Source organism: Ovis canadensis, chromosome 1 (assembly GCF_042477335.2).
Source record: "Ovis canadensis isolate MfBH-ARS-UI-01 breed Bighorn chromosome 1, ARS-UI_OviCan_v2, whole genome shotgun sequence".
Taxonomy (NCBI): domain Eukaryota; kingdom Metazoa; phylum Chordata; class Mammalia; order Artiodactyla; family Bovidae; genus Ovis; species Ovis canadensis.
This window is the reverse complement of record NC_091245.1, coordinates 67,317,489-67,341,729: the sequence shown is the minus strand read 5'-3', so window position 1 is coordinate 67,341,729 and position 24,241 is coordinate 67,317,489. Positions and strand designations below refer to the sequence as shown.

The 24,241-nt window shown below is 40.5% G+C and overlaps 1 protein-coding gene and 1 long non-coding RNA gene across 2 annotated transcripts; both read right to left on the bottom strand.

Annotated features, from left to right (window-relative positions):
- Positions 1–14,601: 14,601 nt before the first annotated feature.
- On the bottom strand, positions 14,602–19,268 carry LOC138443914 (uncharacterized). Its single transcript, XR_011258360.1, has 4 exons — positions 18,750–19,268; positions 18,004–18,106; positions 17,568–17,754; positions 14,602–16,202 (listed from the first exon to the last, which is right to left on the bottom strand). It is a non-coding gene; the product is annotated as an uncharacterized lncRNA (long non-coding RNA).
- Positions 19,269–20,285: 1,017 nt separating this feature from the next.
- On the bottom strand, positions 20,286–23,397 carry LOC138443890 (guanylate-binding protein 1-like). The gene is made up of 4 exons (XM_069597032.1): positions 23,268–23,397; positions 22,296–22,405; positions 21,452–21,648; positions 20,286–20,848 (listed from the first exon to the last, which is right to left on the bottom strand). Exons 1-4 carry the CDS (start codon positions 23,352–23,354, stop codon positions 20,685–20,687), a joined length of 558 nt encoding a protein of 185 aa, XP_069453133.1. The 5' UTR covers positions 23,355–23,397; the 3' UTR covers positions 20,286–20,684.
- Positions 23,398–24,241: the final 844 nt, after the last annotated feature.

The window sequence follows — 24,241 nt, the reverse complement described above, 5'->3', positions numbered from 1 at the left end:
ATTGTTTTCCTCTATTTCTTTGCATTGATTGCTGAGGAAGCCTTTCTTATCTCTCCTTGCTATTCTTTGGAACTCTGCATTCAAATGGATATATCTTTCCTTTTCTCCTTTGCTTTTAACTTCTCTTCTTTTCACAGCTATTTGTAAGGCCTCCTCAGATAGCCATTTTGCTTTTTTCCATTTCTTTTTCTGAATGTTAGGTCCATGAATCAAGGCAAATTGGAAGTGGTCAAATAGGAGATGGCAAGAGTGAACATTGACATTCTATGAATCAGTGAACTAAAATGGACTGGAATGGTGAATTTATCTCAGATGACCATTATATCTACTACTGTGGGCAGGAAAAACTTAGAAGACATGGAGTAGCCATCATAGTCAACAGAAGAGTCCAAAATGCAGTACTTGGATGCAGTCTCAAAAACGACAGAATGATCTCTGTTCGTCTCCAAGGCTAACCATTCAGTATCATGGTAATCCAAGTCTATGCCCCGACCAGTAATGCTGAAGAAGCTGGAGTTGAATGGTTCTATGAAGACCTACAAGACCTTTTAGAACTAACACCCAAAAAAGATGTCCGTTTCATTCTAGGGGACTGGAATGCAAAAGTAGGAAGTCAAGAAACACCTGGAGTAACAGGCAAATTTGGCCTTGGAGTACAGAATGAAGCAGGGCAAAGGCTAATAGAGTTTTGCCAAGAAAAGGCACTGGTCTCAGCAAACGCCCTCTTCCAACAACACAAGAGAAGATGCTACACATGGACATCACCAGATGGTCAACACCGAAATCAGATTGATTATATTCTTTGCAGCAAAAGATGCAGAAGCTCTATACAATCAGCAAGAACAAGACCTGGAGTGAACTGTGGCTCAGATCATGAACTCCTTATTACCAAATTCAGACTCAAATTGAAGAAAGTAGGGAAACCACTTGACCATTCAGGTATGACCTAAATCATATCCCTTATGATTATACAGTGGAAGCGAGAAATAGATTTAAGGGACGAGACCTGATAGATGGAGTGCCTGATGAACTATGGACAGAGGTTCATGACATTGTACAGGAGACAGGGATCAAGAACATCCCAGAGAAAAAGAAATGCAAAAAAGCAAAATGGCTGTCTGAGGAGGCCTTACAAATAGCTGTGAGAAGAAGAGAAGTGAAAAACAAAGGAGGGTTTGTAGGTCCCACCAAAGAGCTTGGAATGTGTATTATGGCCAGGGAAATAAAGACACAAATGTGGACCAAGTCCCTGCTGGGCCACCTGCAGAACCACAGGGACCCATCACAAAGTGCTTAAACACAGGCCCCGTGATGTCCTGCCAGGGCTGTTCCAGAAGGGGTTCTGTTTTCAGGACAAAGTTTTCCTCCAGTGCTCCTCCAGACCTACAACACTTGGGCTGGTGTATCATTATCCACACCTTCATCTACACACATCTTGTCTTCAAAGATGAGCACGAGCACCTCAAGCCATCCAAAGGAGCCCAGAGAGACAGCATAGTCTGGATATTCAGTCAAAACCAACTGTATTTCACTCTAGTTCCATGATCTGATTTCCCAGGACACAAAGCTGACTCATCAATATGAGCAGTTGTGGTTTCTCTGAAGATTCTTGTCCTGGAGACCAATTCTGCTTCTATTATGAAAATCCAGACCCCAATCATTTATTCTACACATCTTTGAGTGCCCTTCTGTGCCAGGACCCCACAATGTATTTAGTTGTCATGTCTCCTTAGTTAGTGTCAATCTGTTAACAGTTTTTTGGTGCTACAGACAGAATAGTTTTCTCCCTCCAAAATTCATATGTTAAAATCTAATCCCTAAAGTATTTGGAGGTGAGGCTTTTGGGATCTGATTAAGTCATGAGGACATAGCCTTCATGAGTGGGATTAGTGCCCTTATAAGAGAGGACCCAGAGAGCTCCCCCACAACTTCCTCATGTCAGGACACGATGAGAAGGCACCATTTATGAACCAGGAAGCGACTCTCACCAGACACCCAATTTCTGGCAACTTGATCTTGGACTTCACAGACTCCAGAATTGCGAGGAGCAAATGTTTGTTGTTTGTGAGTGATGGAGAAGAAGAGGAAACAAAGCAAGATCTTTGGGTGCTGTTTTGCAGAAAATTTTCACTTTCATACCATGTTCAAGGATTTGTTAACAAAATAAGACACTTGTTATATACAAATAAATAATACCCATATTTATTGGAGAATTATCTAGCTTACTTTCAATATGTGTGTGTGTGCTAAGTCATTTCAGTCGTGTCTGACTCTGAGACCCCATGGACTGTAGCTGCCGGGCTCTTCTGTCCATGGGATACTTCAGGCAAGAATACTGGAATAAAAAGTTGTTTTGTTAAAAACTTGGAATGTTGTTAAGTCTTGGGCTTCATTGGCCAGACCCCCTCTAGAGGCTGAACCATCTCAAGACTTGTCCTCTCTCTTACATGGGGCCTCAAGGTTTGTACTCACAGCAGGCAGTCAGGGTACTCACAATCAGGGCAGTATCCAGGCAGGTTAGAAGCAAGGTCAAGGCCTGCTTTGTTTTCTCTCTGAAGCCTAAACAAAGCTATCTATTTAATTTTCCTAACAGATACAAAGTTTATAGGGTCAGATTTGGCCTTTTAATTTCCCTATCGAGACTCTAGATCTTTCATGTGCGTGCATTCTCATTCACGTCAGTCCTGTCCAACTCTTTGTGACCCTATGGACTGTAGCCCACCAGGCTCCTCTGTCCATGGGATTCTCCAGGCAAGAATACTGGAGTGGGTGGCCATTCCCTTCTCCAGGGGATCTTCCCGACCCAGTCAGATCTCTGTCTCCTAAATCTCCTGCATTGCAGGTAGACTTTTTTTTTTTTTTTTCAAACTGCTGAGCCACCAAGAAGACCTCTAGGTCTTTCTTACCTGAAATACTTTTGTTCCTTGTTTCCTCAGGTGACTGAGCTGTCCCTGCGTTCCCTGCAGCCACAGAAAACAATAGAGGAACCCGTCCTGCAGATAGACAAAGCTCTCCCCAGTGGAGAGAAGGGCATAGCAGGTACAGGGACAGGGCTCAGGTCAGAGCAATTGAGTAGATTCCTGCAGTTCCTTCTGACATATTTGAGTGGGATATCTTCCTATAACAGGAACACCATCACTTTCTATAAAAGACACTCTGTCTTATCTGAGAATAACAAGTGAGGCATAGTTGAATGTCCAGCCAGACAGGCCTTGCCTTGCCCATCACATCCTGATACATGCTTTTGATGGTGTGTACATTGAGTGGATTCAGAAATTTTGCAGCTATTCTTAACTTTATTTCTCTGGTCTCAGGACAGCGAAGCATAGGCCTAACTGTTGTTTTCTTCATAAAACCTTCCTGGGTAGTAGACTGGGCTAAGGAAGCAGTTAAGAAGGAATGGAAGCTACTAAGTCAGAAACTATGAAAGAAGCAGCGATAGATGATGGCTCAAGAGTGAACCTTTGGTAGATTAACCTAGATCCTCTTGTACAGAGTGAAGAAAGTTCGAAAGTAAAAAAATTTAAAAAAAATTCTATATTAACGCATATATCTAGAATCTAGAAAAATGGTACTGCAGAACCTATTTTCAGGGCAGCAATAGAGACCCAAACATGCAGAACAGACTTGTGGACTTGGCAGGGGAAGGCGTGAGTACCAAATTGCTTCAGTCGTGGCCAACTCTGTGCAACCGTAAGAACTGTAGCCTGCCAGGCTCCTCTATCCATGGGATTCTCCAGGCAAGAATACTGGAGTGAGTTGCCATGCTCTCCTCCAGGGGATCTTCCTGACCCAGGGATCGAACCCATGTATCTTATGTCTACCTGCACTGGCAGGTGGGTTCTTTACCACTAGTGCCACCTGGGAAGCCAGAGTGGGAGAAACTAAGAGAATAGCATTGAAACAAAGACAATACCATACGCAAAATAAACAGGCAGTGGGAATTTGCTGTAGGACAAAGGGAGCTCAAACCCAGTGCTCTCTGACAACCTAAAGGGGCAGGATAGAGTGGGAGGAAGGTTCAGGAGGGACGGGACATATGTATACCTTTGGCTGATTCATGCTGATGTATGGCAGAAACCAACACAACACTGTAAAACAATTATCTTCCATTTTAAAATAAATACATTAAAAAAAATGTTTAAAAGATGGAAACTTTAAGGAAAATAGACCCTGACTCAAGTCTGAGAGAATGGGAAAGAATGCCGAAGCACAAACTGAAGGTAAGTCTAATCAGACCTGGGCAATGCTTGATGAATGATGCCAAGGCATTTCATGAAGTACTGACCCCAAATTGTAAGCAGAGTCATGATCTCAGAGAAAAACACGAATGGCTTATGACTCACCAACTGCCTCAAATCTGTCTGGATTCTGCTGAAGCCCTTAAATCTGTAAGAGTCAACCATCTTCTGTTATGTTAGACTTTAGAGTGTACATGTAACATCTCCCAGGGAGCTGGGCTTCTGCGTATGTTGATTATAGGATTGCCTCATTGTGTCCTAAATGAATAGAGCCTTAGCTATACACTTCCTAATTTTCTTGGTACAATTATCAAAGAGACCTGAAATAGATGCATCTAGACTTACAAGTATCAAGCTTAGTCAGTACAGAACACAGGATGTGGACATTTCTAAAACTTGCTGCATTTATAAACACTGAGGAAAATGCTTTCTTTAATTTAATCTGGGCTTCCCTGGTGATTCAGACAGTAAAGAATCTGCCTGCAAAGCAGGAGACCTACCCGGGTTTGATCCTGAGGTCAGGAAGAGTCCCTGGAGAAGGGAATGGCTCAGTTCAGTTCAGTTCAGTCGCTCAGTCATGTCTGACTCTTTGCGACCCCGTGAATTGCAGCATGCCAGGCTTCCCTGTCCATCACCAACTCCCGGAGTTCACTCAAACTCACGTCCATCGAGTCGGTGATGCCATCCTGCCATCTCATCCTCTGTCCTCCCCTTATCCTCCTGCCCCCAATCCCTGCCAGCATCAGAGTCTTTCCCAATGAGTCAACCCTTGGCATGAGGTGGCCAAAGTACTGGAGCTTCAGCTTTAGCATCATTCCTTCCAAAAGACACCCAGGACTGATCTCCTTTAGAATGGACTGGTTGGATCTCCTTGCAGGCCAAGGGATTCTCAAGAGTCTTCTCCAACACCGCAGTTCAAAAGCATCCGTTCTTCAGTGCTCAGCTTTCTTCACAGTCCAACTTTCACATCCACCCGTGACCATCAGAAAAACCATAGCCTTGACTAGAAGGACCTTTGTTGGCAAAATAATGTCTCTGCTTTGAATATGCTATCTAGGTTGGTCATAACTTTCCTTCCAAGGAGTAAGCGTCTTTTAATTTCATGGCTGCAATCACTATCTGCAGTGATTTTGGAGCCCCCCAAAATAAAGTCTGACACTATTTCCACTGTTCCCCCATCTATTTGCCGTGAAGTGATGGGACCAGATGCCATGATCTTAGTTTTCTGAATGTTGAGCTTTACCCATTCCTATATTCTTGCCTAGAGAATTTCATGAACAGAGGACCTGGCAGGCACGAACAGTCAGACATGACTGAGTGACTAACACACGTCACTTTGTTAGCCAGTACTCTATACAGGGCTAACAGGTCCCATTATTCGTTAGGTGTTACCTCAACGGAACTGAGAATTAGGATCACTTTCCCTCCACACCAAAACCAATGCATCACCCTTGGAGAGGGCACATCAGTTGACTCTTAATACGTTGTTTTCCAGACTGGCTCTTGGGAAGATGGATAAGGTGTTTTTGTTTGTTTGTTTGTTTGTTTTTTACCTCAACCCATTTACAAATCACTGTATTTTTCTCTAGGGATGTCAGTGAGTCTGTGAAGGGCCTCCTGACAGGAAGAAGGATCAGGAGTCTCAAGTGTTACCGAGCAGTAACCATCAGCGATGTGAGACAAGGCTATTCTTACCTCTTGTTAGGGTAGATGTGTGTAAGGGATCACCATGGGCAGAACCAGCTTGGAGAAGGGGACCAGGGAACTGGCTGGAGCCTCTCATAGAGTGGTATGCAAACCAACCCTGACTTTGTAAACTTATAAATATATAACTCGAACATGTCAATACCCAGGTCTTACTCAAGGCTTCTTTTCTCCCTAAATAGCTATCCTACAAGTTAAAAGCCTTTGTTACTAGGTTTCCCCTTTAAATGTCATGTTCCAGGTACACTGAAACTAAATAAAGGGTGTACGTTTTGGTAATGCAACTTTCATTCCAACTTGCAAGCAACATGGCATTTATTATGCTGACTCAACCTGACAGTTTTATTGCCTTACATTTGTGTAAATCTGAATTCTGACTTTTTTATCCTGGGTACTTCCATGCCCAGAAATAGCCAGTGGGGTTTTATTTTAGGTGTTTGTTCCTACAGATACGTCATGGTGGCTATTCTAATTCTGTTTTAGAATTTGACAAACCTATATGAATCTTATTCCCCAAAGGCCTTTATTTTTGTGCTCATATTTTTATCAGCTGAAGAATCACAGCAAATTTCTGAACTGAAACTGCTTCAAAAGTGTGGGAAGGACTGGTCCTTCTGCAACTTTGTTTTATCTCCCCAAGCTTTGTACTGCAGGGCGTTAAAACCAAGGAAAGAGCTCTGCCAAAACCTTAATCTTGGAATTCAAGCCTCTAGAATTGTGAGAAAAAGAAATTCTGTTATTTACCCCAAGAAAGAAAAATGTGACTATTGTCTCTGTACATCTGTCACTAGGTCCCAAGGCAAATAATATCAGGTGACAATTAGACAAAATTTATAGAAGAAGATGCTAAGCAATCTTATCTGGAGTTAAATTATTGAATATAAAGAAATACTGTATCAATTAAATGAAGCTCTATTAACCTCCAATCATTTAGGAAATCATTTTTAAAATTCTTACTTTATTCACTATTTACTCTTGTGTCACTCACTGTGACTCAAACATAATATAATTTTAAATGATATTTCTTCTCATGTAATAACAAAACGTGGAAGCTGACCCCATGGATAGTCCATGGAATTCTCCAGGCCAGAACACTGGAATGGGTAGCCTTTCCATTCTCCAGGGGATCTTCCCAACCCAGGGATGAAACCCAGGTCTCCTACATTGCAGGCAGATTCTTTACCAGCTGAGGCACCAGGGAAGCCCAAGAATACTGGAGTGGGTAGCCTATCCCTTCTCCAGCCGGATCTTTCCAACCCAGGAATCAAACTGGGGTCTCCTCCATTGCAGGTGGATTCTTTATTAGCTGAGCTACCAGGGAAGCCTAAAAGAAGGATTACAGATTTGTTTTTTCCTTCTTTTTATGAATGACTATAATAATCTGGCTTTGTAGTCAAACAGAAAAAGAATAGTTTTAGGTTCTTCATCTCTTGACTTGCATCCTTGTACTATCATGAACAAAAAGAAAAAAGACACAGAGAGAAGCTCTTAGTTAAATTAGCTTAGAAAGAATTCTCTTTATTCAGATTTGCATCATGTGCCTAGCTCTCCTCCTAAATTAATTTCTGTGGCTCAAGAAATCCTGGACTACTATAATTCGCTCATTTGAGCTCACTGCTTGCAGTTGTGAGTTTAATTTCAGGATGTTAGAATCATTCTCTGCTCTTGTTGCCTACCTTTCCTTTCTAAATATTGTATGATTCTATTGTACAAGTGAGATAAAGGGAAAATAGTCAGATACTACATTTTTCCAGCTGCTTCACAGTTACTTATGAACACATAATTAGCTTTGAACGTGGAATAGGAGCAGAAGCACATGTGTGTCACTGTGGGATGGAGCCATATGCGCTGAGCCTATACTCTGCCAGTCTGTGTGTCCCTTCTTATTGTCTGGATCACAGACTTGGCAGTAGTCAACTTCTAACCTTGCAGATAAGCAAAATGTCTTAGTGGGTGCAAAACATTAAACAGGAAGAAAACTGAATCCCTGAATGACCCTGTTGAAAATGCTTTCACATAGCCTTAAGTATTAGAACGGTATCAGTCATGCCTTTCAGCCCATAACAACAGCCTCCTAGTTGACCTCTATCTCCAGTATTCAGTTGAATCTCTCCTCCTTCCATCAGAAAGATGGTTGTCAAGCACAGCTCTGGGCAAGCCTAGTATAATCTTGAATATCCTACCTATCTGTGAAATAAAGCCCATGACTCTAAAGCCCTGAAATTAAGCCCAAGTTCCCAACTGATCTTCCAAAGTCTTTCTCCATGACCTGTACACTGGCTACAGTGGATTCTAGCTGACCTTTAGAAGTCACTCATGCCTCTGTATATTTACTTATTCCCCTCCTACTCTTTTGGATTATAGGTCCCAGGAAAATGTACCCCCACACATGGCAGGAAAATCAAAACATTTTCCAACTTTAATAATAACAACAAAAACAACAAAAGAGTATATTTTAACACTTCAAATTAAGAAGGACAGGATGTAAACTCATATTAAGAGACACGTTTTCCTTGAAAAATGTAATTGGTTGCATCTCATCACACATCAAAGGAAATGGGTATATTTAACTTCAACTGTGAAGAAAGCTGAGCGCCGAAGAATTGATGCTTTTGAACTGTGGTGTTGGAGAAGACTCTTGAGAGTCCCTTGGACTGCAAGGAGATCCAACCAGTCCATTCTAAAGGATATCAGTCCTGGGTGTTCTTTGGAAGGAATGACGCTAAAGCTGAAACTCCAGTATTTTGGCCACCTCATGCCAAGAGTTGACTCGTTGGAAAAGACTATGACGCTGGCAGGGATTGGGGCAGGAGGAGAAGGGGACGACAGAGGATGAGATGGCTGGATGGCATCACCAACTCGATGGACATGAGTGTGAGTGAACTCTGGGAGTTGGTGATGGACAGGGAGGCCTGGCATGCTGCGATTCATGGGGTCGCAAAGAGCCGGACATGACAGAGCAACTGAACTGAACTGAAATTACGGACTTGTCTCCTGATATTTTTTCCATGTAATAGCTTTGTTGATTCATCTGTCATTTTAAGAATCTGTTTTTGCAGTATTACAAAAAGTAAATCTCTAACATCTAAGTGTTAATATTTAGTTCTTAGCATGGTGTTATCAAAGAACTGACATTTAATGTCTTATCATCCACTCAGAATATTCTGAGCAAAGTGGCTGATGAACCAAAGTGCACAAAGATTCCATGACACAGTTCCTACCTGTATCCATCCAGAAGACTACACATGTAGTTAAAGAGTAATTGGATCATGCAATTCTATTTCATTAGTTCAATACAAGAAGTGCTTTACATTCTTATATGTTTAGTTTCTCCAGAATTATTGTTCACACTAACATTCAACAATCATTAGAAATATCCTAATAGAAAAATAGAAGAAAAACTGAAAGCTGAGAGAAAACGCTTGATGATTTGACAGATTTGAAAATTTTATTGTTGATTAGGATTGCTTTACACATTTAAGTAAAGCATTCACTTTACTTTTGAATTCATTCCATTCACTTTTGAATTTTTATTTTTTCCTTTGTAAAAATTAAAAAATTGAAGTTTAGTTGAGTTACAATGTGTTAATTTCTGTTGTACAGTAAAGTAATTCAGTTTGAATTTTTGCATCATTGAAAGCAAACTCCTAAATAAAGCAAGTCCTAAAAATCTGCATTCATCCCAATGAAAAATGGAAGAATGAGCCTCTAAAAGTTAGTGATTATTTTGAAAGATAAAATCACAAGTTTTATAAATATACACACTCAGACCTTTTTGTGGGGCACCTTTGGACAAGAGAGCTCCTCTGACATGGGTTCCAGGAGGGCCTGAATGACTGTCTAAAGTTACCCCACCTTTAGCAAAGGGCTGAACGCAGTGTGGGAACATGTATTTTTTGCATAGCACTGTCTTAGAATAAAGGGGTAACCATGCTCTTTGTTCTCTGTCTCTTGAGGTCATGAAATGTCCCACTCATTGAGATGAAAAAACACAAAGGAGAGCCTCCTTCAGATGTGGAACTCTCGTCATACCTGGGAGATCCTCAGACACCCTCGCTATTTTTTCCTCTCTTCCTGTCAACACATAAGCAAGAACTATCTTTTTATTCCAGTTAAATAAGTTACACATGGATACATATCTTTCTCTAGACACAGTGCAGGTCTTTCCCTTCCATGTGGAGACAAACTACATTCTTTATCTCTTTTCCTTTCTTTCCCAGTCACTCCTCCATCCAGTCTATCTCCTGTTCCCACCATTTCACTAAACCTGTCCTCATCAAGGTTGAAGATCAGCTTCATCTTGATTCCTCAAAATGCTCTATATGTACCTGAATGCACAACAATCTTTATCCCAGCTTCTGATAATTTTACTCGTTGCTTATTTTTCTTTGGAGCATTTGATGTCATCTAACACATATATACTGGAGATCAGTGGAGAAATTACTCCAGAAAGAATGAAGGGATGGAGCCAAAGCAAAGCCAAGCCAATACCCAGTTGTGGATGTGACTGGTGATAGAAGCAAGGTCCAATGCTGTAAAGAGCAATATTGCATAGGAACGTGGAATGTGAGGTCCATGAATCAAGGCAAATTGGAAGTGGTCAAACAGGAGATGGCAAGAGTGAATGTTGACATTCTAAGAACCAGCAAACTAAAATGGACTGGAATGGGTGAACTTAACTCAGATGACCATTATATCTACTACTGTGGGCAGGAATCCCTTGGAAGAAATGGAGTAGCCATCATGGTCAACAAAAGAGTCAAATGCAGTACTTGGATGCAATCTCAAAAATGACAGAATGATCTCTATTCGTTTCCAAATAAAAACCATTCAATATCACAGTAATCCAAGTCTATGCCCTAACCAGTAATGCTGAAGAAGCTGAAGTTGAATGGTTCTATGAAGACGTACAAGACCTTTTAGAACTAACACCCCCCAAAAAATGTCCTTTTCATTATAGGGAACTGGAATGCAAAAGTAGAGTGTCAAGAAACACCTGGGGTATCAGGCAAATTTCGCCTTGGAATATGGAATGAAGCAGGGCAAAGGCTAATAGAGTTTTGCCAAGAGAACGTACAGGTCATAGCAAACACCCTCTTCCAACAACACAAGAGAAGACGCTACACATGGACATCAGCAGATGGTCAACACCGAAATCAGATTGATTATATTCTTTGCAGCCAAAGATGGAGAAGCTCTATAAAATCAGCAAAAATAAGACCAGGAGCTGACTGTGGCTCAGATCATGAACTCCTTAAGAAAGTAGGGAAAACTACAAGACAATTCAGGTATGACCTAAATCAAATCCCTTATGATTATACAGTGGAAGTGAGAAATAGATTTAAGGGACTAGATCTGATAGATAGAGTGCATCATGAACTATGGACGGAGGTTCATGACACTATACAGGACACAAGGATCAAGACCATCCCCATGGAAAAGAAATGCCAAAAAGGAAAATGACTGTCTGGGGAGGCCTTACAAATAGCTGTGAAAAGAAGAGAAGCGAAAAGCAAAGGAGAAAAGGGAAGATACAAGCATCTGAATACAGAGTTCCAAAGAATAGCAAGAAGAGATAAGAAAGCTTTCCTCTGCTATCAATGCAAAGGAATAGAGGAAAACAATAGAATGGGAAAGACTAGAGATCTCTTCAAGAAAATTAGAGATTCCAAGGGAACATTTCATGCAAAGATGGGCTCGATAAAGACAGAAATGGTACGGACATAACAGAAGCAGAAGATATTAAGAAGACGGGGCAAGAATACACAGAGCTGTACAAAAAAGACCTTCAAGACCAAGATAATCACGATGGTATGATCACTCACCTACAGCCAGACATCCTGGAATGTGAAGTCAAGTGGATCTTAGAAAGCATCACAATGAACAAATCTAGCGGGTGTGATGGAATTCCAGTTGAGCTACTTCAAATCCTGAAAGATGATGCTGTCAAAGTGCTGCACTCAATATGCCAGCAAATTTGGAAAACTCAGCAGTGGCCACAGGACTGGAAAAGGTCAGTTTTCATTCCAATCCCAAAGAAAGGCAATGCCAAAGAATGCTCAAACTACCGCACAATTGCATTCATCTTACATGCTAGTAAAGTAATGTTCAAAATTCTCCAAGCCAGGTTTTAGCAATAAATGAACTGTGAACTTCCAGATGTTCAAGCTGGTTTTAGAAAAGGCAGAGGAACCAGAGATCAAATTGCCAACATCCGCTGGATCATCAAAGAAGAAGCAAGAGAGTTCCAGAAAAACATCTATTTCTGCTTTATTGACTATACCAAAGCCTTTGACTGTGTGGATCACCACAAACTGTGGCAAATTGTGAAAGAGATGAGAATACCAGACCTCCTGACCTGCCTCTTGAGAAACCTGTATGTAGGTCAGGAAGCAACAGTTAGAATGGGACATGGAAGAACAGATTGGTTCCAAGTAGGAAAAGGAGTCCGTCAAAGCTGTATATTGTCACCCTGCTTATTTAACTTCTATGCAGAATACATCATGAGAAACGCTGGACTGGAAGAAGCACAAGCTGGAATCAAGATTGCCAGGAGAAATATCAATCACCTCAGATATGCAGATGATACCACCCTTATGGCAGAAAGTGAAGAGGAAGTAAAAAGCCTCTTGATGAAAGTGAAAGAGGAGAGTGAAAAAGTTGGCTTAAAGCTCAACATTCAGAAAACAAATATCATGGCATCTGCTCCCATCACTTCATGGGAAATAGATGGAGAAACAGTGGAAACAGTGTCAGACTTTATTTTGGGGGTCTCCAAAATCACTGCAGATGGTGACTGCAGCCATGAAATTAAAAGACACTTACTCCTTGGAAGAAAAGTTATGACCAGCCTAGATAGTATATTCAAAAGCAGAGACATTACTTTGGCAACAAAGGTCCGTCTAGTCACTAGACCACTGGTTTTTCCAGTGGTCGTGTATGGATGTGAGAGCTGGACTCTGAAGGAAGCTGAGCACCAAGAATTGGTGGTTTTGAACTGTGGTGTTGGAGAAGACTCTTGAGAGTCTCTTGGACTGCAAGGAGATCCAACCAGTCCATTCTAAAGGAGGTCAGTCCTGGATGTTCTTTGGAAGGAATGATGCTAAAGCTGAAACTCCACTACTTTGGCCACCTTACGCCAAGAGTTGACTCATTGGAAAAGACCCTGATGCTGGGAGGGATTGGGGCAGGAGGAGAAGGGGACGACAGAGGATGGGATGGCTGGATGGCATCACTGACTCGATGGACGTGAGTTTGAGTGAACTCTGGGAGTTGGTGATGGACAGGGAGGCCTGGTGTGCTGCGATTCATGGGGTCACAAAGAGTTGGACACGATTGAACAACTGATCTGAACAGAACTGAACACCTATATAGACCTTGACTATTTTTGTTTTGTAATCACCTGCCTGACTCTAGACTAGAGCTGCATGGGGCAGGGATTTTGTTCACTTCTGGACACTGAGGACCTAGAAAAATGCCCAGTACATGGCAAGTACTCCACAAAAATGAGACATAACCTTGTCTCAGAACTCCTAGAGCCATCGCTTGCATGTTCCATCCTGCCTCTGCTCACCCCCAAAATGTTAGTGTTCTTAAGCCTCCACCAAATGTCCTTTGCTTTCTCATTCTTTCATTTTATGCATCATATGTGTGTGCGTGCATTCTAAGTCGCTTCAGTTGTGTCTGACTCTCTGTGACCCTGTAGACTGTGTAGCCCGCCAGGCTCCTCTGTCCATGAGCGTCTTCCAGCAAGAATACTGGAGTGGATTGCCATGCCCCTCCCCAGGGGATCTTCCTGACCCAGGGATCGAACTCTTGTCTCCTTCATTAGGGAATCAGGTTGTTTACCACATAGGAAGCCCTTCTGCATCACAGGGACATCGCTAAAACATAAACAATTCTGTTGTCTAACAAATCCTGCCTATTTGTCTGGGCATTCATGGCCTCATTATGGGTTCTGAAACGAGGTTTCAAGACAGCCTTCACTGCTATGCTACTGGAAACCTGTTTCAGAACTGGACTCAGGTGATGACTCAGTATTCACCATCGTGTGATGCCAGCTTCTCCATTTCATTGGCCTCCTCTTAACATGGACACAAATAAGGAAAAGGAAATGCTGCATGATGGCAAATAGGAATATAGATTTCTCATCCCAGTCTTCTCATAAATTCTGCTTATGAATGCCTGCTTGATCTTCTAGAAGCAGATAAAAATGTATAAGTTAATAGAGGTTACATTAATTCTGCAATTATGGAGTTTAGTTTACGTAATGGTATAGCTTATAATCTGGTATAGAAACTCATGCTACAAAACTAGAAAGGGAGTTACATTTGTTTAGCTTTAATTTTCTTATTTTTAAATGATTAACAAAGAAATCACTGCTAGGTTTTGAATGCAGAGTTATTCTTTTCTACAATGAAGTTTAACTAATGAAAATGTGTTTGATTTACTCCTTTGTTGCAGTGCAGTGTGGGGACTACAGAGTGAATTTACATAAATATTCCACTTAATATGCTTGAGTCTCACACGGTCCTCTATGAAGCTGAGGTCTGAGTAAAAAACTACTACTTATCAGCACTTGCCTAACTGTGGAAGGAGATAGTCTCCATGCTGATGGGAAACGAAGGGAAGATTCAATGGAAAAAAAGGTCCCAAGGCAACCAGAACAAGCAGGTTTATTAATGAAGATTCAGTGGCATTAGCTGCGTCCCTGCTTTTCTCTCATCATGTAATATTTTGAAACACTGTATAATCTTTTTCACAATGCTAACATATGCGATGTAATCCCTATATTCCTTTCAAATGCAAGAAACATAAATCAGATCTGAAAACCTTTGATGAATGTTTCTATTATATAAAGCAAGAGTCTGCAAATCATGGCTTCTGAGTGCCAGCTGTATTCTAAAAGAATGTTTTCTTGGAACACAGGCATAGCATCCATTTATGTATCATCTGTGGTTGCTTTATGGCAGAGTTGAGGACATACTCATGATTAGTTACTATCCCAGATTTACAAAAACATTAGCCAATCATGGCTATATAAACTAAAACATTATACTTTTTTGGTGAAAAACTATAAAACATCAGAAATGTTAAGTCCAACATTTTACATTTTTACTTCCAAACTGAAATAAATCTTCATTGCTCTAAGAAGTTTTAAGCACATACCTAGGGCTTTTGACAGTTGTGATAAAGTCCTAATACCAAGAGTCTTATTTTACTGATCAAAAGAAGTCAAAAACAACCCATATTCTTTTGGGGGATGAGACTCAAGAATTGGGAAACAATAGCCTAAACTTCAGGGTAATGAACAATTTCATAATTAATTTAGCTCAGTTTTCTAACACATTATCTGTCATCAATTCAAGCTCATCTTTGCAAGTTATGAATGGCTATAAAGACAATGTATAATTGTCATCCTGTTACTATGTTTAGTCTAGTGTCACTTAAAGTTCTAAAGTGTCTCATTAAAGTTATTAATCAAAGTAATTAAAATTAAAATCTGGGTGAAATGAACAAGAAGGGAAAGTTTCCTTTTTTAGCCCCTTTATTTATGATCCAAGTTATAATCATGCTAATGGTTTCTTCCATTTTCCCGTGGAAATTTTGTAGACCTTCTAGATCACTATACAAGGTGATTTGCTTTAGCTTGGGATTCACCAGTAAGCACTGCCCGTTCCAGGTATCCAGGAGTCACATCACTACTGACAGACCATGCAGTCTTGAAACAATGGGACACCATATACTGCCTTTACTAGAAGCTAGAATGGTTCTTCCCAACCTCTTGTGCATTTGGTCAAACTCACGACCAGCTATGTCCCAAGACTTTAACCTAAGACTTTGCTCAGTATCTACTTGTCTAACTAGTGGTCATCTGGAAAAAGAAGTTCCTGGGTGGTACCAGCTTACAATACCTCCTATGCTGGCACAGAGGTAAAGTGCGTCTTGCTACACAGTTTACAATATTGTAAGGAAGATGCACACGACTTCAATTATAGAACTGCATGTCTTTGCAAATTTTAGTGTAGTGAAAATGTGAAACCTGTATATTATCAAGTATGGCGACGCTTTTCTTAGTTTTAAACTTCTTGAGTAATGCCTTGGATAAGCGTGACCAGGAAAGCTCTATTCTTTAACTCTTTAGCCTAGGAAGCATTCCTTCTTTGGTTTATTCATCTTCTTCTGGAGGTTCTGTATTTCATTATGAAGTCATCTGTTCTTTTCTGGGAATCCTTCCTGTAGTAGTCGGGACTGTTCCTAAAAAAATACAAATGGAAATTGAATAGTGTATATCATTAAGTAAATCTCTAACTACTGTCTAGTTTCCACATTCAAGGAGTTGTGTGTGGTTTTTTTTTTTTTCTACTTTTCATTTATTTATTTTTTAATCAAAGGATAATTGCTTTACAGAATTTTGCTGTTTTCTGTCAAATCTCAACATGAATCAGCCATAGGCATACATATATCCCCTCCCTTTTGAAACTCCCTTCCATCTCCCTCCCCGTTTCACCCCTCTAGGTTGATACAGAGCCTCTGTTTGAGTTTCCTGAGCCATACAGCAAATTCCCGTTGGCTATCTATTTTACATATGGTAATATAAGTTTCCATGTTACCCAAAAATATTTAACTTCTTCTTGAAATTTTCTCTATCATTAATTTTCATTATACTTTCTCTTAAGTCTTCTGTCTCTGTGATTGCTTTTCCTGAGTCTCCTTGAGTTAAGAAAGATTTTTGACTTATATTTTCTGACATAAGTTCATCCTGATAAGTTGATAAATCTCAATTAGCAGTCTTACTTTTTTCTCCCATTGTTTGTATACAACCTTTGTGGACAACCTAATGAAATGTTTGGCTCTGAGTCTTATCTATGTATTTTTGTTTTTTAATACACACACATACACACATAACACAGAAATAGAAGGATTTTCAAAATCTGATACATTGTCTGAATCTTAGATCAGGAAGTTTGGTCTAAGCTTCCACAACTTGGTGGCAGGAGGATCAAAATATAGGTGAGGGAATCAGGGTCCCAGACTTGACCATACTGGATTTCTGCACAGCTCAACACATACTAGGAGCAGGGCATAGGAAACCAGTAGGAGTGACAGATAGACACAGCAGTGTGAGTTAAGGAGTTCTTCTGCTCATGAAGGATTTCTTATAGCTAAAGGTCATACCAGTTGTGACAGGAAAAAAAAAAAAAATCATGGATCCCTCTAAATGGTGAAGACAGTTCAGATATCTTCCCGAGCATTGTGACCCTATAAAAGTTATAGTGTCTTGTCTGAACCTCTCTTTCATCTCCTAAGTGTTAGGGACATGACAGCTCTTGCTTTGATATGGATAAGACCCTTTTTTTTAATGCCTAGCGGATAACAGCTACCTTGATTGACAGATACAGTGATAAAAGGCTAGGTGCGACATAACTGCAAGTAAAATCTTTTAGTAACAAGACACTGCAGGGGCCAGTTCAGGCAGACAAACAGGGATTGAAAAGGACAAGTAAGCATGCAAGGTCCTTCTTCTGGGCTCCAGGTTCTCACTGCGGGGCCACCTTTGTGACCAGGGAGTGTGGAGGGAAAACAGAATAACAGGAACCTCACGGTGTTGCACTTAAATACCTGCAGTTTGAGAGCAAGAGTTCTCTCCTGCTCTTCCAGTAACTGGGCCCTCTCCCTCTCCATCTTCTCAGTCAGTTGTTTCACATGTTCCTGACGGCTCTTTTCTTTCTGTTCCATCACCTGCTGGTTCTTTATTTGCATTTCCTCCAGCATTTTTGCTGCAGCCTGTACAGATTCAGCTTTCACACTTTCCACAGTCAGGAGGAAGAGGAAAAAGAAAAATGTATGTGGAGACCAAGTTGCTTCTTTCTTCCATGTACAATTCCCTATCACTGTTGCTATTGGCTGCATACACCCTACTCAGAAAAGATATCAGCAAATAAGAGACATCTTTTCTCATGTTGCTGTAGTTTAAGGCTCCTCGGTTCACCTAGCTGAATTAGTTAGAACTTTAAAGAGCGTTCGAGGCTGTCTAGTCTCTTGACTTGCTCCTCACCTTCAATCAACTTTTCCTTCTCTGAGAGCGTCTGGTCTGTCTGTAGAATTACATCAGTCACAGACTCCTTGGACTTCAAGTATTCCTGGAGAATCTCCTCAGCCTGGGATGCAGGCAAAATAGGGTTAGTAGTAGGAAATGACTGTAAACACTTATTCATGTTTTCCACCTTTCCCTCTAGGAACTGCTCCTCTTGTCCCTGGTGTGCCTGGTGATCAGACTCCCTGTCACTGGGCTGAGCACATGCTCCAGACTGGCCAAGCAAGGCGCCCTCCTGAGCAGAATCCTTTTTAAGATGTTGATATACATGTAAATAGTGATTCTCTGTGCTTGTAAACTGAGGGCTCTGATTTTGGAGCTGTTGGTGCTGTGGTCCCTTATGGGGTGAGCTTGTTGGAGAATGAAGGCATCATGGAGAAAGTGGATCTGAATAAAGTGGGTAGAGGGAGAATGGGAGGGAGGGAAGTGTAGGGCTGGGGGCAGCCACAGGCAGAGAGATACATGATGACATTATTTGAAAATTTGGGTACATCTGGTAATCCAGTTGATAACTCAATTGTTAACTTAGTGTATGATCTTGGATGAGCACACTGGTTATACCTGGTGTAACAGGCTCCCTGTACGTGTTTATAGAATGAGAGCCTGAATGATGTTGGTCCTGTAATTGCTCATCTGTGTACAACACACGTGGTCACACTGTCACCTCAAGGAGGCATCAGTAGCTTCCCAGAATCAAACTTGGTTACCTGTATGCCCTTTTTGGGCTCCGGAAAATACTTCTTCAGCTCTTGCATCTTCTCGGGGAAGAGGCAATAGCCCCCTGGTTTCAAATAAATCCCCTGTTTCATATCTTCTTCTAGAGGACTGAAAATATCCTTCAGTAAAGCAGAGCAATGATCTTCTGATGCTTTAAGATTCTGGTTACAAAAGTCATCTCGCTTTCTATCTAGCTGGGCTTTAATGTAAAATATAAGTATTAATAAACAGAAGAATTAAAAGAGGGTAGCTTGACCTCCAAATTTCTGGAAAAGCTTCTCAAAAAAATCAAAGTAAAAAATGTCTGTGACCACTAGAAGAACTCACAGAAATGCAACAAAATCATATCCTTCCTCCTGATCCTGACTTTCTACAGAGGCCTCTTTCTCCATGAGGGTAACCTTTGGAGCAGAGATTACTAGCTACATGCTGCACCTTTGGAGAAAACTTCTAATTTTCCAACTGGACAAATGATTGCATGTGAAATAAATGTAGCTCAATATAAACCTGCTCATGACAACTAAGAATAAAGTATTCTTCGCTTTTGGCCAAAATATCCAATCAGTCTGATAAAAATGAGTCTGTGATTTGATTAGAAGCTCTGATTATTACCTGTATGCATGTAATGAAATCATAGGGTGGATTATTAGTTTATTCATGAGAGAAAAAGTTTCAATGCCGCATAATAAAGTATATCATAATAAAATTGGTTCCTCTTATGATAACAAATAATGTTTGTCTAGAAAAATTGCTTTTCACAAAATAAACACCTATTTCATTTTCTAGTAATACTTTACTTTCCAAGAGCTTACTATGTATAAACTTGAGAAAAAAATTACCGCTAATTCTTTTTGAAATAATTGGTCTATGTCTTTGAAGGAACTCTGAGCTTCTGGCTCATCTGCTGGTCATAGTGGACAATGGCCTTTTGTACTGCGGCTGAGTTCTCTATCTCAGCCAAGACCAGGACTGTATTCTCCACTGTTGATGGCATTGACATACGTCTGCACCAGGGTCTCTAAACCTATGACAGAGAACAATGATGATGTTTACTGTAGGCAGAGTGAGGAAACTTTCTATTCTGTCTAATTCTAATGTTGTTTATTACCAACCATTTATTTTATAGCATCACCTGAAAATTTGCTAAAAATCAAGACTCTCAGCCTCTGCCCCAGTTTGAATGACTTAGACCTTCCTCTTTGGCAAGATCCTCAGGTGGTATATATACATCAATGGTTGAGAACCCTTTGTGTTTATTGAGTACATTTATTTCACCTGCAGGTACTGTTAGGCCAGAAACCATCTCTCTCTCATTTATGTCTGTATCATCAGTCCTGGTAAGTCCATGGGAAACATTTGATTAATATTTGTGGAGCAAATCAAAATGAGCCCTCCATTTTGCTTATTCTAGCAGAGCATCATAGGAGACCTTTCTGTGATGTTGGAAGTATTCTGTGTGTGCTGTCCAGGGTGGGAGCCACTAGCCTCATGTAGGTGTGAGCCCTTGAGACATAGCTGTGAGATCAGCATGTTAAATTTCTATATTTATTATTAGCTACATTTAAACTTAGACAGGCACACTTGTCTAGTGAAAACCATGTTGGACAGGGCACGTCCAGTTTACTAGGGCAATTGTCCGCTCTCAGAGCTTTTATTCTTTGCCTTTTGTGTCATTTCTCAACTATGAAGTCTGACTAATAAAACCTATCAGAAGTGTTGGTGCCAGCTAGAATTTATCACGATAATAGCAGTAGATGTGCATTTTTTCAAAGTTGAAGCGACATGGATGTTATCACACCATCCTCTAGTCTTAACAGTGAGAGTGAAGACTGGGAAGAGGACTCACGAGGTCCATCCACCTTGATGCCTCCTGAGAGAGTTTTAGTTTTGGAATTGCTAAAGATGCAGGAACAGAAGACCGCAGCTTATTGCACAAATTCGGAGTCCAGCTCATCGTCACACAGTTCCTCAAGCTGGCCCAATTTCTTCCTATGAATGGGCCAATCAAAGATGAAGCATTTCTTCTTTGGGAAAAACTTTCGGATACAGAGTCGAGGCAGATTAAAAGTTTTATCTTTCGGGCTGGTACCTGGAGGAAGAAAAAAGGAATTTGCCTAATGTAGGGTCTTGCAAACATTTCCCAGAAGGGGTCAAACAGTAAATATTTTAGACTTTGCAAGCCAGATGGTCTCTTTTCTGAGTACTCAAGTCTCCTATTGTAGCCTAAAAGCAGTCATAGAGAAACTATAAATGAGTGGGTATGACATTTATTCCGATAAAATCTTATTTACAAAACCACTGGCAGGCTAGATTGGACAATATTTGCCTGTGGCAATCCTTTACCAGCCCTGAACTGTGCAGGGTTCATGCTTGAATTTCTTTTCTTCAAATAAATGACCATTCTACTCCTACTCTTTAGCTAACTACAGCACCACAAGCCCTAAGCATGGAGATATCAATCTAATCACAGCACAGGGAAAGGTGGAAGAAAAAGAAATTTATTCTTAGAACAGGGAGAAAAATAATCTAAAACCAAATCTATTATTCAGATAGTAAACAAGAATTACTTCTTAGTAATCACCCCTTGAGAAGAAATAGAAACTATAAGTAGAAGACGACTGTTGACAGAAAACTAAGAAACAATAGTTTTTGTTGTTTTGTCATCTGTTTACCAATTCTAAGTCCCCTTTACCTTTCTTAAGCTTGAGGGAATTCTCCAGGTACTCGTCTGCTGTGATGGACTCTCCATCTGCTTTCAAGTCTAGGGAGAAATCCCTCAGTGTCCATACAAAGTCTGGAAAGAAGCTCACAAAGTCAGCTGAATCCTCAACCCCATCCACATCAGGTGAGGATCTTGCCCTGACCCTATCTGTCAGCTCCGTCACATAGCTGAGTAGCAAAATAAGGAAAACTGGCATCAATGAACTGTAACCCCTCCCCAAACCTATATTAGTTCCACATACGAAACTTTTGTTTCTCCTTTGTTCTTCACCCAAGTATCCAAAGTATCAATTCGTCAGTAGGTTATAGGATTTTCCCCTTGCCATTGAATTCTTTTTTTTTTTTTGAACTTTTATTTTTAATTTTTATTTTATTTTATTTTATTTTATTTTTAGTTTTTTATTTTTTAAATTTTAAAATCTTTAATTCTTACATGCGTTCCCAAACATGCACCCCCCTCCCACCTCCCTCCCCATAACATCTCTCTGGGTCATCCCCAAGCAGCCCCAAGCATGCTGCATCCTGCGTCAGACATAGACTGGCGATTCAATTCTTACATGATAGTCTACATGTTAGACTGTCATTCTCCCAAATCATCCCACCCTCTCCCTCTCCCTCTGAGTCCAAAAGTCCGTTATACACATCTGTGTCTCTTTCCCTATCTTGCATACAGGGTCGTCATTGCCATCTTCCTAAATTGAATTCTTTTTTATATTTCTCATGTTTGTTTTCACCAGGATTCATGGTTAGTCAGCTGTTTTTTAAATTTTGATCTCCCCTCTGACTTTGATGTGGTTTGGATCCCAAAAGGATACTGCAGTTGGTCCATGGCCTGCTGGTTGATAGTTCCCATACTATTGTACACGAAAGTGCTGCTCAAGAGTATTGCTAGGGCAAAGATCCAGGAGTCATTCTGGTTGTCACCCTGGAAATCAGAACATATTTCACCAGGATTGTGTTTCATTCTTATGGCACTTTCCTGATCAGCAGTAGTAAAAGGATGCTCATGTAACTAGAGTTTTTTTTTTTTTTTTCTTTCCAGACTGGTGACAAGAAAACCAAATCCAAGCAAAGATAACTTTGAATAGTTTTCTGATGTGTTTTGTTTCACCCTGATTCTCATGAGACCTTTTTATGATCATTGGTAGATAATTGCAAAACAAATAGTCATTGTGACAGTCAAAGGTCTTAAACGTAATTTAAATTTAATTTTTCTCAGTATTTTTACAGAAAAACTGTCTTAATATTAGGGTACTAATACTTGTTTCTAGCTCAGTTGGATATTGTTGTCCACCTGACACTTCCCATTTCTTATCTTATAAATATTCCAGACAATACTATGAGGCAAATGTAGATCTAATACACCTGTTTTACAGATCAGGAAGCTGAGGATAAAAAGGTCAAATAATTTACAAAAGTCACTGAGTTACTGACAGACTTTGAATTTAAAGCCAAGGGTATGGGGCTTTGGAGCCTAAATCCTTAACTAAAGTTCTTTGCAGGATAAAATTCATCACTTTATCTGTACTCCCTTTATGCATCTGTGTTAACCGGCTTAGCTTATAGCTTTTTATTAATTAGGATACTGTCTACTGACCACTATGCTCTTCTTCTAGGATTCTGCCTTATGAATATTTTCCTAAACCCTGGTTCCTAACTTGGTTTCATAGCATATAAATAGAAATGAAAAAACATGGTTAAACAAAGGTCTTATTTAAAGGAAAATTAGAAGTGTAGAGGACATTCAGACACGAGGGCTTAGTCCAAACTGGAACCTCATTCCTTACCTTCTCCACATCCCCCAGGCCCTGAGTATCAAGCAGAACTAGAGTACGGTTTGGCTTCTTAGGATGAGGCACACACCACATCCACATGCCCTTTGTGTGAGACTGCAGTGTGGATCCCAGAGAGAAGCCTGCAAGGGGGTATGGGGAAAAGAGAGGGTGGAATTCTAATATCAGGTGGTTCTGGAAGTTGGGATGCAAGTTAACAAAATCAAATTTAAGGAACTGAAACCACAAGTATTAATCTTACTTACAATCAGAGAAACAGGGAAACTAGAATATCAAATACTTAAAAAGATGCAAAACCTTTTCATGAAGGAAACAATCAACAAACTAGAAATTTAAGGAAAATCTCAACAATATAGAAGTCATATAAAAAAACCACAGCTAACATAATATTCAACAATGAAAGAGAGAAAGCTTTCTTTCTACAAAATTTAACCCAAATGGATCAAAGACCTTAAGAGCTATTAATAAAACTATGAAGGTCGTAGAAGAAAATACAGGAGAAAAACTTCACAATATTGCATTTAGCAAAGATTTCTTTGAAATAATGCCGAACATATAAATAGCAATAAAAATATATAAGTTGGACTTCATCCAAATTAAAACACTTATGTATCAAAGGACATTGCTGCTGCTGCTGCTGCCGCTGCTGTTGCTGCTGCTGCTGCTGCTGCTGCTAAGACGCTTCAGTCATGTCCAACTCTGTGCGACCCCATAGACAGCAGCCCACCAGGCTCCCCCGTCCCTGGGATTCTCCAGGCAAGAGCACTGGAGTGGGTTGCCATTTCCTTCTCCAATGCATGAAAGTGGAAAGTGAAAATTGAAAGTGAAGTCGCTCAGTCATGTTCGACTCAGCCCTTAGTGACCTCATGGACTGCAGCCTACCAGGCTCCTCCGCCCATGGGATTTTCCAGGCAAGAGTACTGGAGTGGGGTGCCATTGCCTTCTCTGATCAAAGGACACTATTGAGA